This window comes from Leucoraja erinacea, chromosome 1, assembly GCF_028641065.1.
Source record: "Leucoraja erinacea ecotype New England chromosome 1, Leri_hhj_1, whole genome shotgun sequence".
Taxonomy (NCBI): domain Eukaryota; kingdom Metazoa; phylum Chordata; class Chondrichthyes; order Rajiformes; family Rajidae; genus Leucoraja; species Leucoraja erinaceus.
In genome coordinates, this window is record NC_073377.1 from 53,064,751 (window position 1) to 53,078,883 (window position 14,133).

At 41.8% G+C, this 14,133-nt stretch overlaps 1 protein-coding gene across 5 annotated transcripts in view; it reads left to right on the forward strand.

Moving 5' to 3' along the window:
- ndufaf2 (NADH:ubiquinone oxidoreductase complex assembly factor 2) overlaps positions 1 to 13,879 on the forward strand; it is a 67,611-nt gene extending 53,732 nt beyond the window's left edge. For all 5 annotated transcript variants that reach the window (XM_055634851.1, XM_055634866.1, XM_055634833.1 and 2 more), the window contains 2 exons: positions 6,198 to 6,238; positions 13,560 to 13,879. In XM_055634851.1, coding sequence (XP_055490826.1) covers positions 6,198 to 6,238; positions 13,560 to 13,814 — 296 coding nt within the window. In that variant the 3' untranslated portion in view covers positions 13,815 to 13,879. The remainder of the gene's footprint in view (positions 1 to 6,197; positions 6,239 to 13,559) is intronic.
- The last annotated feature ends 254 nt before the right edge of the window (positions 13,880 to 14,133 follow it).

Genomic DNA, 14,133 nt, shown 5'->3' on the forward strand with positions numbered 1-14,133 from the left:
TTTTTTAAACACTAATAACTTTTATTTTTCATCGATGTGGAAAAATCCTCTTGTCCTGCACAGCGGAGTGGGACTCTGAATAAGATGGCCAAAAATCACGCCCGTAAGTGACAGTGTTTTTTCTAAAATCAATATACAGAACAACAGGATTTGGTCAAGATCAGACTTTTAGTAATATAGATACTGCATCAGCCATGCATCTGCCCACTCACTCAACATGTCCAGGTCACCCTGCAACCTCCTAACATCCTCTTCACAGTTCACACTGCCACCCAGCTTTGTGTCATCCGCAAACTTGCTAGTGTTGTTCCTAATTCCCTCTTCCAAATCATTAATATATGTAAACAGTTGCGGCCCCAACACCGAGCCTTGCGGCACTCCACTCGCCATTGCCTGCCATTCTGAAAAGGACCCGTTCACTCCTACTCTTTGCTTCCTGTCTGCCAACCAATTGTCTATCCAATGCCCCCATTACCATGTGCTCTAATTTTAGTCACCAGTCTCCTGTGCGGGACCTTATCAAAGGCTTTCAGAAAGTCTAGGTACACTACATCCACTGGCAACCCTTCATCCATTTTACTTGTCACATCCTCAAAAAAATCCAGAAGATTAGTCAAGTATGATTTTCCTTTCATAAATCCATGTTGACTTGGACTAATCCTTTTACTGCTATCCAAATGCCCCATTATTACCTCTTTAATAATTGACTCCAGCATCTTTCCCACCACCGAAGTCAGGCTAACTGGTCTGTAATTCCCCGTTTTCTCTCTCTCGCTCCTTTCTTGAAAAATGGGATAACATTAGCTATCCTCCAATCCACAGGAGCTGATCCTGAATCTATTGAATATTGGAAAACGATCACCAATGCATCCTCTATTTCTAGAGCCACCTCCCTGAGGACCCTGGTTCATGGAGGGTGGCTAGTATTGTGCATCTATTCAAGGAGGGTTGCAAGGAAAAGCCTGGGAATCATAGACCAGTGAGCCTAATATCTGTGATAGGCAAGTTACTGGATAGGATTCTGAGGGATAAGATTTATATGCATTTGGATAGACAAAGTCTGATTTGGGATAGTCAGCATGGTTTCATACATGGGAGATCATCTTATGAATCTGAGTTTTTTGAACAAGTAACCAAAATGTCTACAAGGGCAAAGACATAGACCTTGTCCATATGGAGTTCAGCAAGGCCTTTGATAAATTCCGCATTGTGGGCTGCTCTGTAATGTTAGATCACATGGGATCCATGGAGAGCTGGCTAACTGGATAGAGAATTGGCTTCATGGAACATTGACCTTCATCTGTCGGGGTATTGAGTATAGATGTTGGGACATTTTAAAGCGAATTGCATGGCTATAAGTCAACCCCTTTTCCATACGTACTTGTTTCTTTAATTTGTTTTCAAATTCCTGCTGGCACTGTTCCATAATCATTTTAATACTTTAAACACCAGTTCTGTAATTATCAGGATGTCTATTGGTAGTTAGTAGGCTCCCCCTCGGTCATGACTGACCATGGGTGATGCATCCTAGTTTGCAGGTGATGTGTGGTCGGATGCAAGCCTGGGTGATGTCATATGGAGGACAGGCTGTTGCCCATGCAGCACGTCGCCCCTCTCCACGTCGCTGATCGATCCAAAGGAACAGCAGGGCCGTTATAGTTTGGCACCAGCGCCATCGCAGGAGCTACCAGAGCGAGGTTGTAGACAACGACAAACTACCTTAGGTTTACTCCAGGAGTCTTTTCTATGACTGGATATGGCCACAAGGCAGTGGAGATTTTAAATCAAAGTTTTCCCTCTCCTAGATGGACCGCCTTCCCAGGCTGACGAGCCCCATCTGCCCGAGACTCATGGGGGCGGGAGCGTCTACCTTCCCATGCAGGTCTATAGCACCTGCCCACTGCTCCCTATTGGTAGCAGAACTTCCGTATCTGTGTGTTGTAGGCTCAGGGTCAACTGTGACAGCACAACTGACTTTCGCATCATTAATGCAAAGTCCTGGCTTCCATGACGATACCATGCCCCATTGTGCTTCCTTCATTCTGCTTCTCATTACATTGCCTTCAATCCACATTTGCACAATGTTTTGTGGACAGTTAAAGGCCTTGAATGCTTAAGAGGACAAAATCTGGAGTCACTGAAAAGTTGTACTTAGAAGTGAAAGCCAAAAGAGGACAAGGTGAAATCCATTATTTTGCTTTCTATATTTCCATAATAGTAAAAATACTTTTATCTTAAATGTCCATTCGTTGCAAAATGTTCTATTATGCAACCTAATTCATATATATTCCTTTCTTGAAAGGAACCTGGTGAATAGATACACTGATGGTGCAAATGTAAAAGAATAGCAATAAAGAAATAACTGTTCTTTACATTTGATATAAAATTACAGGCTGAAATTGAATGTGAAAATTCTTATGGCTCTAGTCAAATAATCATACTCTGCTTTGGGAACCATTGCATTATTGTAGGAAGGGCAGAGAAGTTATAGACGCATAGTGATTTTTTGGAAATGCTAAAAGGTTGGAAATGTAGGAGTTTTGTAAAATTGGCTCTCTCATGAGAGAGCAATAGGTGACCGCTTGAGACTTAAGGGAGGTCCAGAAGGGAAGTATTATTTTTAGCTAGTAAAATTTTAATGATAAATCGCAAAATAAGAATGAAAGCAAATTATCACCGCATATATTTTGTGTAGTTTTTTTTATTTTTAATCGTGAGTTTCATTGGGGGGGGGTGGGATAGGGGGGAGGTGAGGAGTGGGGGTAGAGGGGGGGGGGTATGGAAGGGTGAAGGAGGGGAAGGTGGGAGAGGTGAGGAGGTAGAGTGTGAGAGGAGGGAGGATAGAGTGGCAGGAGGGGGGAGTGGGGGAGCAGGGAGATAGAGGGAGAGGAGAGAGGAGGGGGGTACAGGAGGTCCCCGCCCGAGGAGTGGCACCGGGCCCGCAAGGAGGAAGAGCGCGGGGAGGAAGAGGAGCGGCACCCAGGGCAAGGTAGGCCGCAGCCTCCGCCTCTCCCTCTCCCGGCTCCAGGACGTTCGCCCTCCCCGACAGCCCCCGCCTCAGGTACAACTTCATTGCTAACTTGCTGGAGGAAGTCCGGGGCCATGGCCACTTTCTTTACATCGAGATCTCCTGGGGATGTGTGACTTGACTTGAGGGAGGTAGTCCCCGTCCCGGGGGGATTAAGGGAGAGGAGGAAGGGGTTGGGTGGGAAGAGGAGCGGGGGGGGAAAGGTAGGGCAGGAGGTGAGGAGGGAGGGTCGGGGAATAGAGGGAGAGGAGGGCAGTGGGGGAAAGGTGCCATGGTGGATAGATCCTGGGGGAGGTGAGGGGGGGGGGGGGATTAAGGGAGAGGAGGAGTGGGGGAGGGTGGAGAATAGATGGGGAGGTGGGAGGGGGGGTAAGGAGGATGGGGGAGAGGGAGAGGAGGGAGTGGAGGGAGGTGAAGGGAGTGGGGGGGAGGGAGGTGAGGGGAGGGAGGGAGGGATAGGTGACTGAGGGAGGGGAGAGGAAGGGAGGGAGGGAGGGAGTGACTGAGGGTAGGGGAAAGGAGAGAGAGGGAGGGGGGGACGGGAGGAGGAGAGAAGTGGGAGGGTGATGAGAAGGTGGAGGGAGTGCTGGGGGATGAGGGGGAATAAAGGAGGATATGGATAGGAAGAGGGATGGCAAGGCACAGTTGGGGGAGGATTTCCGTGACTCGCGTCACAACAGGGATCTCTGGCGTCTCAACGGGAACCCCTCAACCGCTCCTGCGCAGTTGGGGGCTGTGGGTGAGTGGTGGAACAGTGCCTTGGGGACGGGCCCAACTGGTCCGCACCTGGTCTAGTATCCTTCTAAACTCTTCCAATCCATGTACCTGCCTGACTGTCTATTAAATGCTGATTACAGTACCTCCCTCAGCTACCTCCACTGGCAGCTTATTCCATATACCCCCAGGTTGTGTATCAGGTTCCTATTATATTATGTCCCTCTCACCTTAAACTTATGTCATCTGGTTCTTGATTCTCCTACCCTGGGTAAAAGTCTGCATTCACCCTATCTATTCTGCATATGATTTTAAACTGGTTGCTGGGTGTCTTTGCCGAATGAAACATAAAATAAAAACACAAGATTATACAATCCACAGAATACCTGCCAAATGGATGACGTTTAGCTAAAGGCCACCTAGAAACATAAAATTTCCGTTAGTGTTATGGCTCCTTTCAAGTGAATCATTGTAAAAAATATTACAACTTTTAAACTACAGCAATTTTTTAATGGAGCAAGGGGTGTTTTAAGTATTTAAACATTTTCATTTCCAGTATTTTTATTGTAATTGCTGAAGAAATACTTCTAATGATTTTGTCAACTCTGCTTTTGTACATCAGTTAAGTCAGAGTCAGTCTTTTTAGTTTTCCATAGTGCAGATGTAATCTGTGGCCCAGGTAAGAGCTGTTCCCTTGCAGTACAGTGAATCGCAATGAGAAAATATTGTAACAAATTTGCAACTGGTGAAAAATTCTTCAAACTAAATATCTGATTCAGCTTTTCTACTTAATTGATAATGCATTCATTGATTACATGGTGAGATTAATAGAATTCAAACTCCAAGCACACAGCTTGGTGCCAAAAGCAAACTTTCTCTGTTATAAGTGGCCATGTCCATTCAATATCAAGAATGACATAAGCTAGAATCACACATTGTTAATTCTATTGTTTTATTTGGCAAATGATTTAGTTACAACTGGATACCTAAGTGTAAAGCAATTTTATGGCTGGCTTTATTTTGAATAAGCAGCAACAGTCTCTTATAAACGATATTTTAGCTACTGATGACAACTGAACTGGCCCATAAATTCGAAGTTTATATTTTTTTAATAGGATGTGGTGTGCTTTCATTTGAGGATATGGCATTTGTTCCATTATCCCTGGGGATATTTTAAATATCAGCACGGCTCATTGGTCACGCTTTTGCCTTTGAAAATTGTAGATTCAATACTCTATTTCCATAATATTATGTGTTAAATGTTGAATAAAATCTCTTGCCTGGTCAAATGGATGTGAAGTGCACCATTCAAAGTGCAGTGAACTATTATCATGGACCTCTCGCAAACTAAGGGATGTATTCCTGACCCCCCCCCCCCCGCAATCTACCTCATTGTGGATCCTGCACTTGACATCATAATTTATTTTGTAATGTGAAAATTATGGACATAGGCAAACGACAGGTAGGTATAGGAATAATTGAATGTAACAGCAAGTGATTTTAACTTTCCTAATATTGAAAGGGACAGCCTCAGTGCTCAGGAATTAATTGTGGCAGAATTTGTTCATTCTTACCTAGAACATTTTCTGAAGCAATATGTAAAGAGCCCTACTAGAGAAGGGGCTACATTTGACCTCTTAAGAAACGAGGCTGGACATGTAGTTGACGTGTCACTGGGGGTGCATTTTGGGACCAGTGACCATAATTCTATTAGTTAAGGAAAAAAAAAAGATTGGTCCACAAGTTGAAGTCCTATTTGGGGAAGTTGCAATTGGAGCCCTGAGGAATGCCGTTGAACAGAGAAGCCTAGGGGTACAAGTGTATAATTATTTTGAAAGTGATAACACAGGTAGAAACGGTTGTGAAGACAGCATATGGAATGCTAGCCCTCATAGGCCAAGGCATTGAGTGCAAGAGTCAGGGTGTCATGCTGCTGTTGTACAAAACATTGTTTGTGGGAAGGAACTGCAGATGTTGTGCAGTTGTGCATGCATCAATGCAGCTGCAGAACAGATGACAGCTTTCTTCCAAAGGTCCATGCAGTTTAAAGCATTGCACTATCACAGTTTTTCCTGAAATCTCATTGCCCTGAAATATTAACATTTCTCTCTCTCTCCACGTTATTTGTTGACTTTATGCACAATTTTCTGCTTTTCTTTCAAATTTCCAGTAGTTGCAATTTTTGTTTAATTATATGAGCTCTTTGACTTGTGCAAGTTTTTAAACAATTGCATTTCAACTAACGTTATCCCATTGTTTAATCACCAACTCAGTAATATGTCCAGAGTTAAAATACAAATGACTATTTCAGAAATTTAATTCATCATCAGGAAATCTAGTTCTTTATCTTGTGGTGGGTTAGCTTACAGGTAATAATCCTTTCCTTTCTTGGTACATGAGAAAATGTGATGGTATTGATTTTTAGTAAATAATAATTTTCTTGCCTTTTTAATAGCTTGGATACGAGGAACCAGAAAAGAGCCACCCACTACAGAGGTAGGTATCAAGATCTTCTTATTGAAAGTATTTACAAAGTTTTAAATAAATTACCTAACAATGTACAACTGCAAGATCAGCATCATATCACTCAAGAATTGCCTCCTGAATTTAAAATTAAATATAGTTTGATACACTATAGTTTGCTGGTTCCTCTTATGCACAGAAATTTTCATCAGAATAATGAAGAAAAATCCAATCTTCAGAATAGCAATGAGAATTCACTAAGGAAGACATAAATAATCTGCTGGAAATAGCAGGGGACCGGGGGTCAAATGAGATGGAGGAACTGAGTGAAATCCAGGCTAGTCGGGAAGTGGTGTTAGGTAAATTGAATGGATTAAAGGCCGATAAATCCCATGGGCCAGATAGGCTGCCTCCCAGAGTGCTTAAGGAAGTAGCCCCAGAAATAGTGGATGCATTAGTGATTATTTTTCAAAACTCGTTAGATTCTGGAGTAGTTCCTGAGGATTGGAGAGTAGCTAATGTAACCCCACTTTTTAAAAAGGGAGGGAGAGAGAAAACGGGGAATTACAGACCAGTTAGTCTAACATCGATAGTGGGGAAAATGCTAGAATCAGTTATTAAGGATGGGATAGCAGCACATTTGGAAAGTGGTGAAATCATTGGACAAAGTCAGCATGGATTTATGAAAGGTAAACCATGTCTGACGAATCTTATAGAATTTTTCGAGAATGTAACTAATAGAGTGGATAAGGGAGAACCAGTGGATGTGTTATATCTGGACTTTCAGAAGGCTTTCGACAAGGTTCCACATAAGAGATTAGTATACAAACTTGAAGCACACGGTATTGGGGGTTCGGTATTGATGTGGATAGAGAACTGGCTGGCAGACAGGAAGCAAAGAGTAGGAGTAAACGGGTCCTTTTCAGAATGGCAGGCAGTCACTAGTGGGGTACCGCAAGGCTCAGTGCTGGGACCCCAGCTATTTACAATATATATTAATGATTTGGACGAGGGAATTGAATGCAACATCTCCAAGTTTGCGAATGACACGAAGCTGGGGGGGCAGTGTTAGCTGTGCGGAGGATGCTAGGAGGCTGCAAGGTGACTTGGATAGATTGGGTAAGTGGGCAAATGCATGGCAGATGCAGTATAATGTGGGTAAATGTGAGGTTATCCACTTTGGTGGCAAAAACAGGAAAGTAGACTAATCATCTGAATGGTGGCCGATTAGGAAAAGGGGAGATGCAACGAGACCTTGGTGTCATGGTACACCAGTCATTGAAAGTAGGCATGCAGGTGCAGCAGGCAGTGAAGAAAGCGATTGGTATGTTAGCATTCATAGCAAAAGGATTTGAGTATAGGGGCAGGGAGGTTCTACTGCAGTTGTACAGGGCCTTGGTGAGACCACACCTGGAATATTGCGTACAGTTTTGGTCTCCTAATCTGAGGAGAGACATTCTTGCCATAGAGGGAGTACAGAGAAGGTTCACCAGACTGATTCCTGGGATGGCAGGACTTTCATATGAAGAAAGACTGGATAGACATGGCTTGTACGCGCTAGAATTTAGAAGATTGAGGGGGGGATCTTATAAAAACGTACAAAATTCTTAAGGGGTTGGACAGGCTAGATGCAGGAAGATTGTTCCCGATGTTGGGGAAGTCCAGAACAAGGGGTCACAGTTTAAGGATAAGGGGTCTTTTAGGACTGAGATGAGAAATTTCTTTTCACACAAAGAGTGGTGAATCTGTGGAATTCTCTGCCACAGAAAGTAGTTGAGGCCAGTTCACTGGCTATATTTAAGTGGGAGTTAGATGTGGCCCTTGTAGCTAAAGGGATCAGGGGGTATGGAGAGAAGGCAGGTACAGGATACTGAGTTGGATGATCAGCCATGATCATATTGAATGGCAGTGCAGGCTCGAAGGGCTGAATGACCTACACCTGCACCTATTTTCTATGTTTCCATCAGAATAGTTTGTATTTAAACCTATCAATTAATTGCATGTTGAAATTTAATTAACACTACATTTTAATTTAATATCGTGTAAATATTCACATATTTTGACTAAATGTCCCTGTTTGGGGAAAAAAAATACATAATTTGCGTAAAATTGTGCACAAACTATTTCTCTCTTAAACATATATATATTCGTGAAAAAACCGAAGCAATTTATTGATATCGTTAAAATGTGACAATAGAGTCTAAATGGGTTGGAAAAAATGCAGTTGTGTTCAGGCAAATGAATTAAAATGAATTTGACAAATCTCAGAGAGTTTGATCACAAATCCAGAAATTAAGAGCAAGTAAAATAGCCTCTGTATCACAAAATATTAAATAGGATTCAGTTAATGAAAGAAGTAATTATATATTTTGCTTGAAGACATGTACAATATTGTCGGAATCTAATAGCAAGTTATAATATCTTATCTGGTAATGGAGTTGTTCTTCAAAGCTTTACAAAAATGCCTGCAATGATTGCTTCACAGAATCTGCCAATTCATTTTTTATTACATCTGTTAATTGTCAACTTATCAAATTAACAATTACTTATTAAAAAAACTTATTCTCTGAACATGACCATTCCCTGTTCATTGGCATTTATTACACATCCTTTATTGCCCATGAGAAGATCATAATGGGGTTTCTTGGACATTTGTAGTCCTTGTTATGTAGCAAATACCAGGATTTTGCCAAGAAATGAAAGACGACAAGTCAGGATACTGTGAAACTCCAACTGAATATGACAGTATTTTCTTACAGCTTTACCATCAGCTTATTTGCGGTGAGATTATTGGTTCGGAAGTAACCAGTATATCATATACCCTATCCTCTCCCTGTGGTAAAAATATCCAGAATCCCCTTGTTATGACAATGCTCACCAAAGATACATGAGGATGAACACTGAATAACAGAAATTGTAATGTATACAATTGGACTATGTTGTCTTGGCGACATCATTTTGACTCTGACAGAAAATAAGCCATTGACCACAATTGTGCATAGACTTTGGCCAATATACTTCATTATTAGTTTGGCAGATATTCAGAGTCTATGAAAGGTTTTCATATGATGCCGAATCTGCAAAGAATGACAAAACAGATCAAGTGATCTCCCAAAACGGATCGTGCGATAAGAATAACTATATGTCAGTAATATAGGTTATTTTTAGCTCCAAAAATCCAAGAATCACAAGCAATTAAAGCAATCGAACATGTACCATTTTGTGGTTTAACAGTTGTAACATTTTAATGGTTCCATTATAATTAGTGCACCAAGGTACAGTGAGATTCTTTTTTTTGCATACAGATCAAGAAGATTGTTGCCGTACTTAAAGACAATACAGGTTAAGCACATAATGCATAGAGACAGCCCACTGAGTCCATATGCAACAGTTGCCAGATTTTGGCACCATTTATGCCCCAATTCCCATAAAATGCAGCTATTTATAAAATGAGCCAAGTACATATATTTTAGGGGCAATAAGTTAAAGGGGCACTTTTAAGAGGAGAGCAGTGACTATAGACAGTGTAGTGCAGAAGTAGAGTTGCTGCCTTACAGTGCCACAGACCCGGGTTCGATCCTATCTATGGGGACTGTCTATATGATGTTTGTACATTCCGCCTGTGGCTGTGTGGGTTTTCTCTGGGTGCTCCGATTTGTAGATTAATTGGCTTTGGTTAAAATTATCAATTGTTCTTAGTATGTAGGATAGTGTTCGTATAGGGTGATCGCTGGCTGCCGCAGACTCAGTGGGCCAAAGAGCTTGTCTCTCACTGTATCTGTATATATGTAAAGACAGAAGCTAGAAAATTCAGAAAAACACAATCTCCACCAATTGTATGCATGGAGACAATGATCAGAGGCCATCTACTGATGTATTATCTTTTAGCATTTTAAATCCTTTCTTCCTCCTAACAAAGAACTTATGTAAGTGTGAAACAAAGCAGACATTTTAATATTTGAAATCAAACTATGATATTAAAAAATGAAAAGCTTCACTTTTTATACCTCCTCATCAAATATCTTGATGGAAATTTTATCTGTGTAAAAAAAATGTTCATTTGTTCCAAAAATCATAACTTGTTTTCTTTTGTATCCAAAAATAATTCTTAGTATCAGATTTTAAATAATTGATTTTTTGAATGTCCTTGAGGCTGCACTCTTCTTATTTAAACCACGATGTCGAACTCCCCTGCCTTACTGCTTCTGAAATCCAATCACTTACCTGGGAATTGGGGCAGCAGATAGTTTAGACTCCTGATTTCCCATTTGATTACCACTTGGTCCATAGCCACCTACATGTTGGCAATGCTTGTCTAGATACTTCTTCAATGTTCAGAGAGTCTCTGTTTTCATGATTAATTCAAACAGTGTGTTCCAAATTTTAACCACATCTGGGTCAATAAGTTCTTACACGGGTTCCATTTAAAACTATAACTCTTTCCCCTAAACCTATCCCCGAAAGTCATTGTCCAACCAAAAACATGATTTTTATATATTTTTTTCTGCTGGCAAGTTTGGAATCCATCAGTTTAAAAAAACTACTAGACCAAGTGCAGACCCGTTGGATCTGCTCCCCCAACGCAATATTCCACCACTCACCCGTTCCCCCTACACAACCGGTTCCCACCAACGCAATATTCCACCACTCACCCGTTCCCCCAACGCAATATTGCACCACTCACGCTTAGCCCTTAACTGCGCAGGCACGGCTCATTTCTCCTCATCCCTCAGAGAGCGGTAGAGAGGGAGGGGAGTGGAGAGGGAGGGGAGTAGAGGGAGTGAGGTAGAGTGAGGGGAGGGTAGAGGAGAGAGGGCGAGGGAGGGGGGTAGAGGGGGAGGGGGGTAGAGAGGGATGGGGTAGAGAGGAAGGGGGGGGTAGAGAGGGTGGGGGGTAGAGAGGGAGGGGTGTAGAGAGAGTGGGAGTGAGGGTAGATAGGGAGGGGGTAGAGGAGGAGGGAGGGTAGAGAGTGAGGGGGCGAGAGAGGGAGTGTTGACATGGCAACCCTCCCTACCCCCTCCTCTTCCTCAATCCCCCCACTCTCCCTCTTGACCGCCCCAGGATCTTTCCCCTCTCCTCCACTCCCCCAATCCCTCCTTCACCGCTACTTTCCCCTACTGCCACCGCTGCTCCATCTCCGTGAGGCCTCACCTCCGCCGCGACGACTCACCTTCACGATGCCTCACCCAATCGTCGCGAGTCCTCACTGCTGAGGTCTCGATGTCTCCTTCACTGCTGCTGTCTCTATCCCTCCGTGAAGGCCATGAAAAACTTCAACCGTGGTGGTGATAGTTGAAGGCTTGGTCGGAAAATGTGGAAAGTTAATTTAAATGCAGCCCTCCCCTTGACGTCACTGGAAGCTGGTGGCTGCCCACTACCCCTTTGTGACGTCACTCGGTTTGCTATTTTAAAAGTTTGTTTTCGATATTTTTAAAACACTGTAACTTTTGAAATATAGCATGTAATGTGAAGCAGTTTATTTTGTCGACAGGGTTAATGTGATTAATAATGTATGAAAATGTCTGCGTAAGCGAGTGGCGTTTGATGAAAGTAGAAAGACACAGACAAGACACACACGTATACATACATCCAAGATGAGACTTTTAATAGTATAGAGATTCTCAGATGTGCTGTGGTGTCAATTTATTTCAAATGTCTTTCATATGAAACAACACTTGCATGTTGCTCTAGATTCCAGCATCCCTTATTTTATATGCTTGCCAGGGTTAACAATGTATGAAATGGGAGGATGAATGTTTAAGCTTTTTGCTCTATTTTAACATTTTTAACTAGTTTCAATTATATGCATGTTTTTTTTTAAGTCTCCCTGATCTCGCCATCATCCATTTCCTTCTCCTCAGTAAATACAGATGTAAAGTACTTATATTGGACCTTGCCAACTTCCACATTCCTCTGGCTCCAAGTGGATCTACCATTTCTCCACCTATCTTATTTTAATATATGTTTAAATGCCATGATCCTACTTGCCAAGGATATTTCATGGCCCATTTTGCCCCTTTTAATTTCTTGGTTTAAGTTTTTTTCCTACTTCCTTTATATTCTTTAGGAACCTTGTCAGATTTCTGCTTCCTATATCTTACGCTTGCTTCCTTTTTTGTAAACTGACAACATTTCTATTCATCTAAAGTTGCTGACCCTTGCACTCCCTACCTTTCATCTTCACAGTACTTTTCACAGAACATTTCTGGCTGCAGATAGTTGCTTCAATTTTTAGTCAATGGTTTATGATAACAAACATTCTCGAGCCCTCACAACCAAGCAGTACTGGAAGCAGCTGTGGCCTATCTAGTATTTCATACATTATAACACAATTTCCTCCCCACTTTCCATGAGATTTTGGGCCTTGCCTTGGCCAATAAAGGAAATGCATTCTTACCCATCATAGCTGCTACTGCGGAGGCAAACTCCCACCTTTCGTCTTCTACTCTTCCCAGTAGTTCTATATTCCCTGGCCTTGGATATCCTTCCACAAAACACTCCCATGCACACTTCTGCAGACTAAATTTCAATTCCCACTTTTCTGCTGACGACTGACCCCTCTGTTTGCATTCATTCTTTCTTGGGATTGAATGGGCTTCATCGGGTAAGATCAGCTTTTAATACCTTGATCTAAAAGTCTTCTTTGACAACCAGATAGGTTTTTGCAGCAATCACCATTACTAATACCAGTGGATGATGTGGTCCAACCACTGGAACTGGTTGATCAGAATCTGTACACAGAGAATATAGGCCTGGAATTGAGCACTTCCAGGCCTAGACAGCATCAGTGGTGCTTCTCCAGTGCATTGAGGCGCCAACTAAGTTATCAGACGTCTGAACCATACGTGAAACCGGGGTCACTGCCGTTCTAAAGGCAAAGGGTTTGGTGCCAGGTTTGACGTCTTGGTCTTTGATTACACTTTTCCGCAGTCTGCTGAAAATAATGCCGAGGAAGTGGTGGATTTCATCATTCATGAAATGTAGGTCCAAAGGTACGGAAAGTGGTCCCGGCGTTCCAGGGTCTGTTGCTGACCTGATTAGCAGTGGCCAGTGCTTTACAATGGGGGCAGATTGGTAGAGTGATTTGCTCTTTGGAAGATTATCTAGAAAGTAACGTAATGGCATTGTTCTATTGCATTGGAAATGGCATGCGAATAGTGAATGAAAACTTGAGCCTCAAAGAGAGGAAACCCTATGCTGGAAAATTTTGAGATCTAGTAGCTGATTCAGTTATATTGTTTCAGATATTTCCTTTAGGATTTTTAAATTGTTAGTAAAATAAGTTCAATGTAAAACTGAATTTCTTACAGGTTCATCTAAATAGAATATTTGTGTTTTTTTGTATTTTCAAAAGGAAATTTTGCAGAATGAAGAATATCGACAAATGATTAAATTGCGGGTCTGTGAACTTCAGCAAGATGAAGAGATAAGGAAAGAGAAAGAATATGAAGAAGGCCTTGTGACACGACCAGTTCAAACTCAAATTAAAGGGCATGCCTCTGCAAATTACTTTGAAAAGGATAAACAATCTTCAGGACCTAGTAGTACTGCAAATACTTTCCAACCTGGAAGTTGGTTACCGCCAGAAAACTCCAGCAAGAAAAAATAGATTTTATTGGCCTTAAAGAACATTTTATCATCACTTTTTGAATTGTAAATAAAAATCTGAATGCATGTAGTGATTATTTTATTTGGGAAGTATACTCTCTATTTTTTAATCTATAGGTTTTCAAATGTCTTGAGTTTGTTATATTTTAATCTGTTGTTGGATCCTTCTTTTAATTGGCTTTCTTCAGGTTGCTTACTGCCAGTTATCAGAAATTAAGACGGGTCCACTGAAGTATATCATATTGATAGTTTCCCTTGTGCAGCAGGTTTGAAAATCATTGTTTTAGTTTAAGGTGCAATGAAATTACGAGGATAGTTTA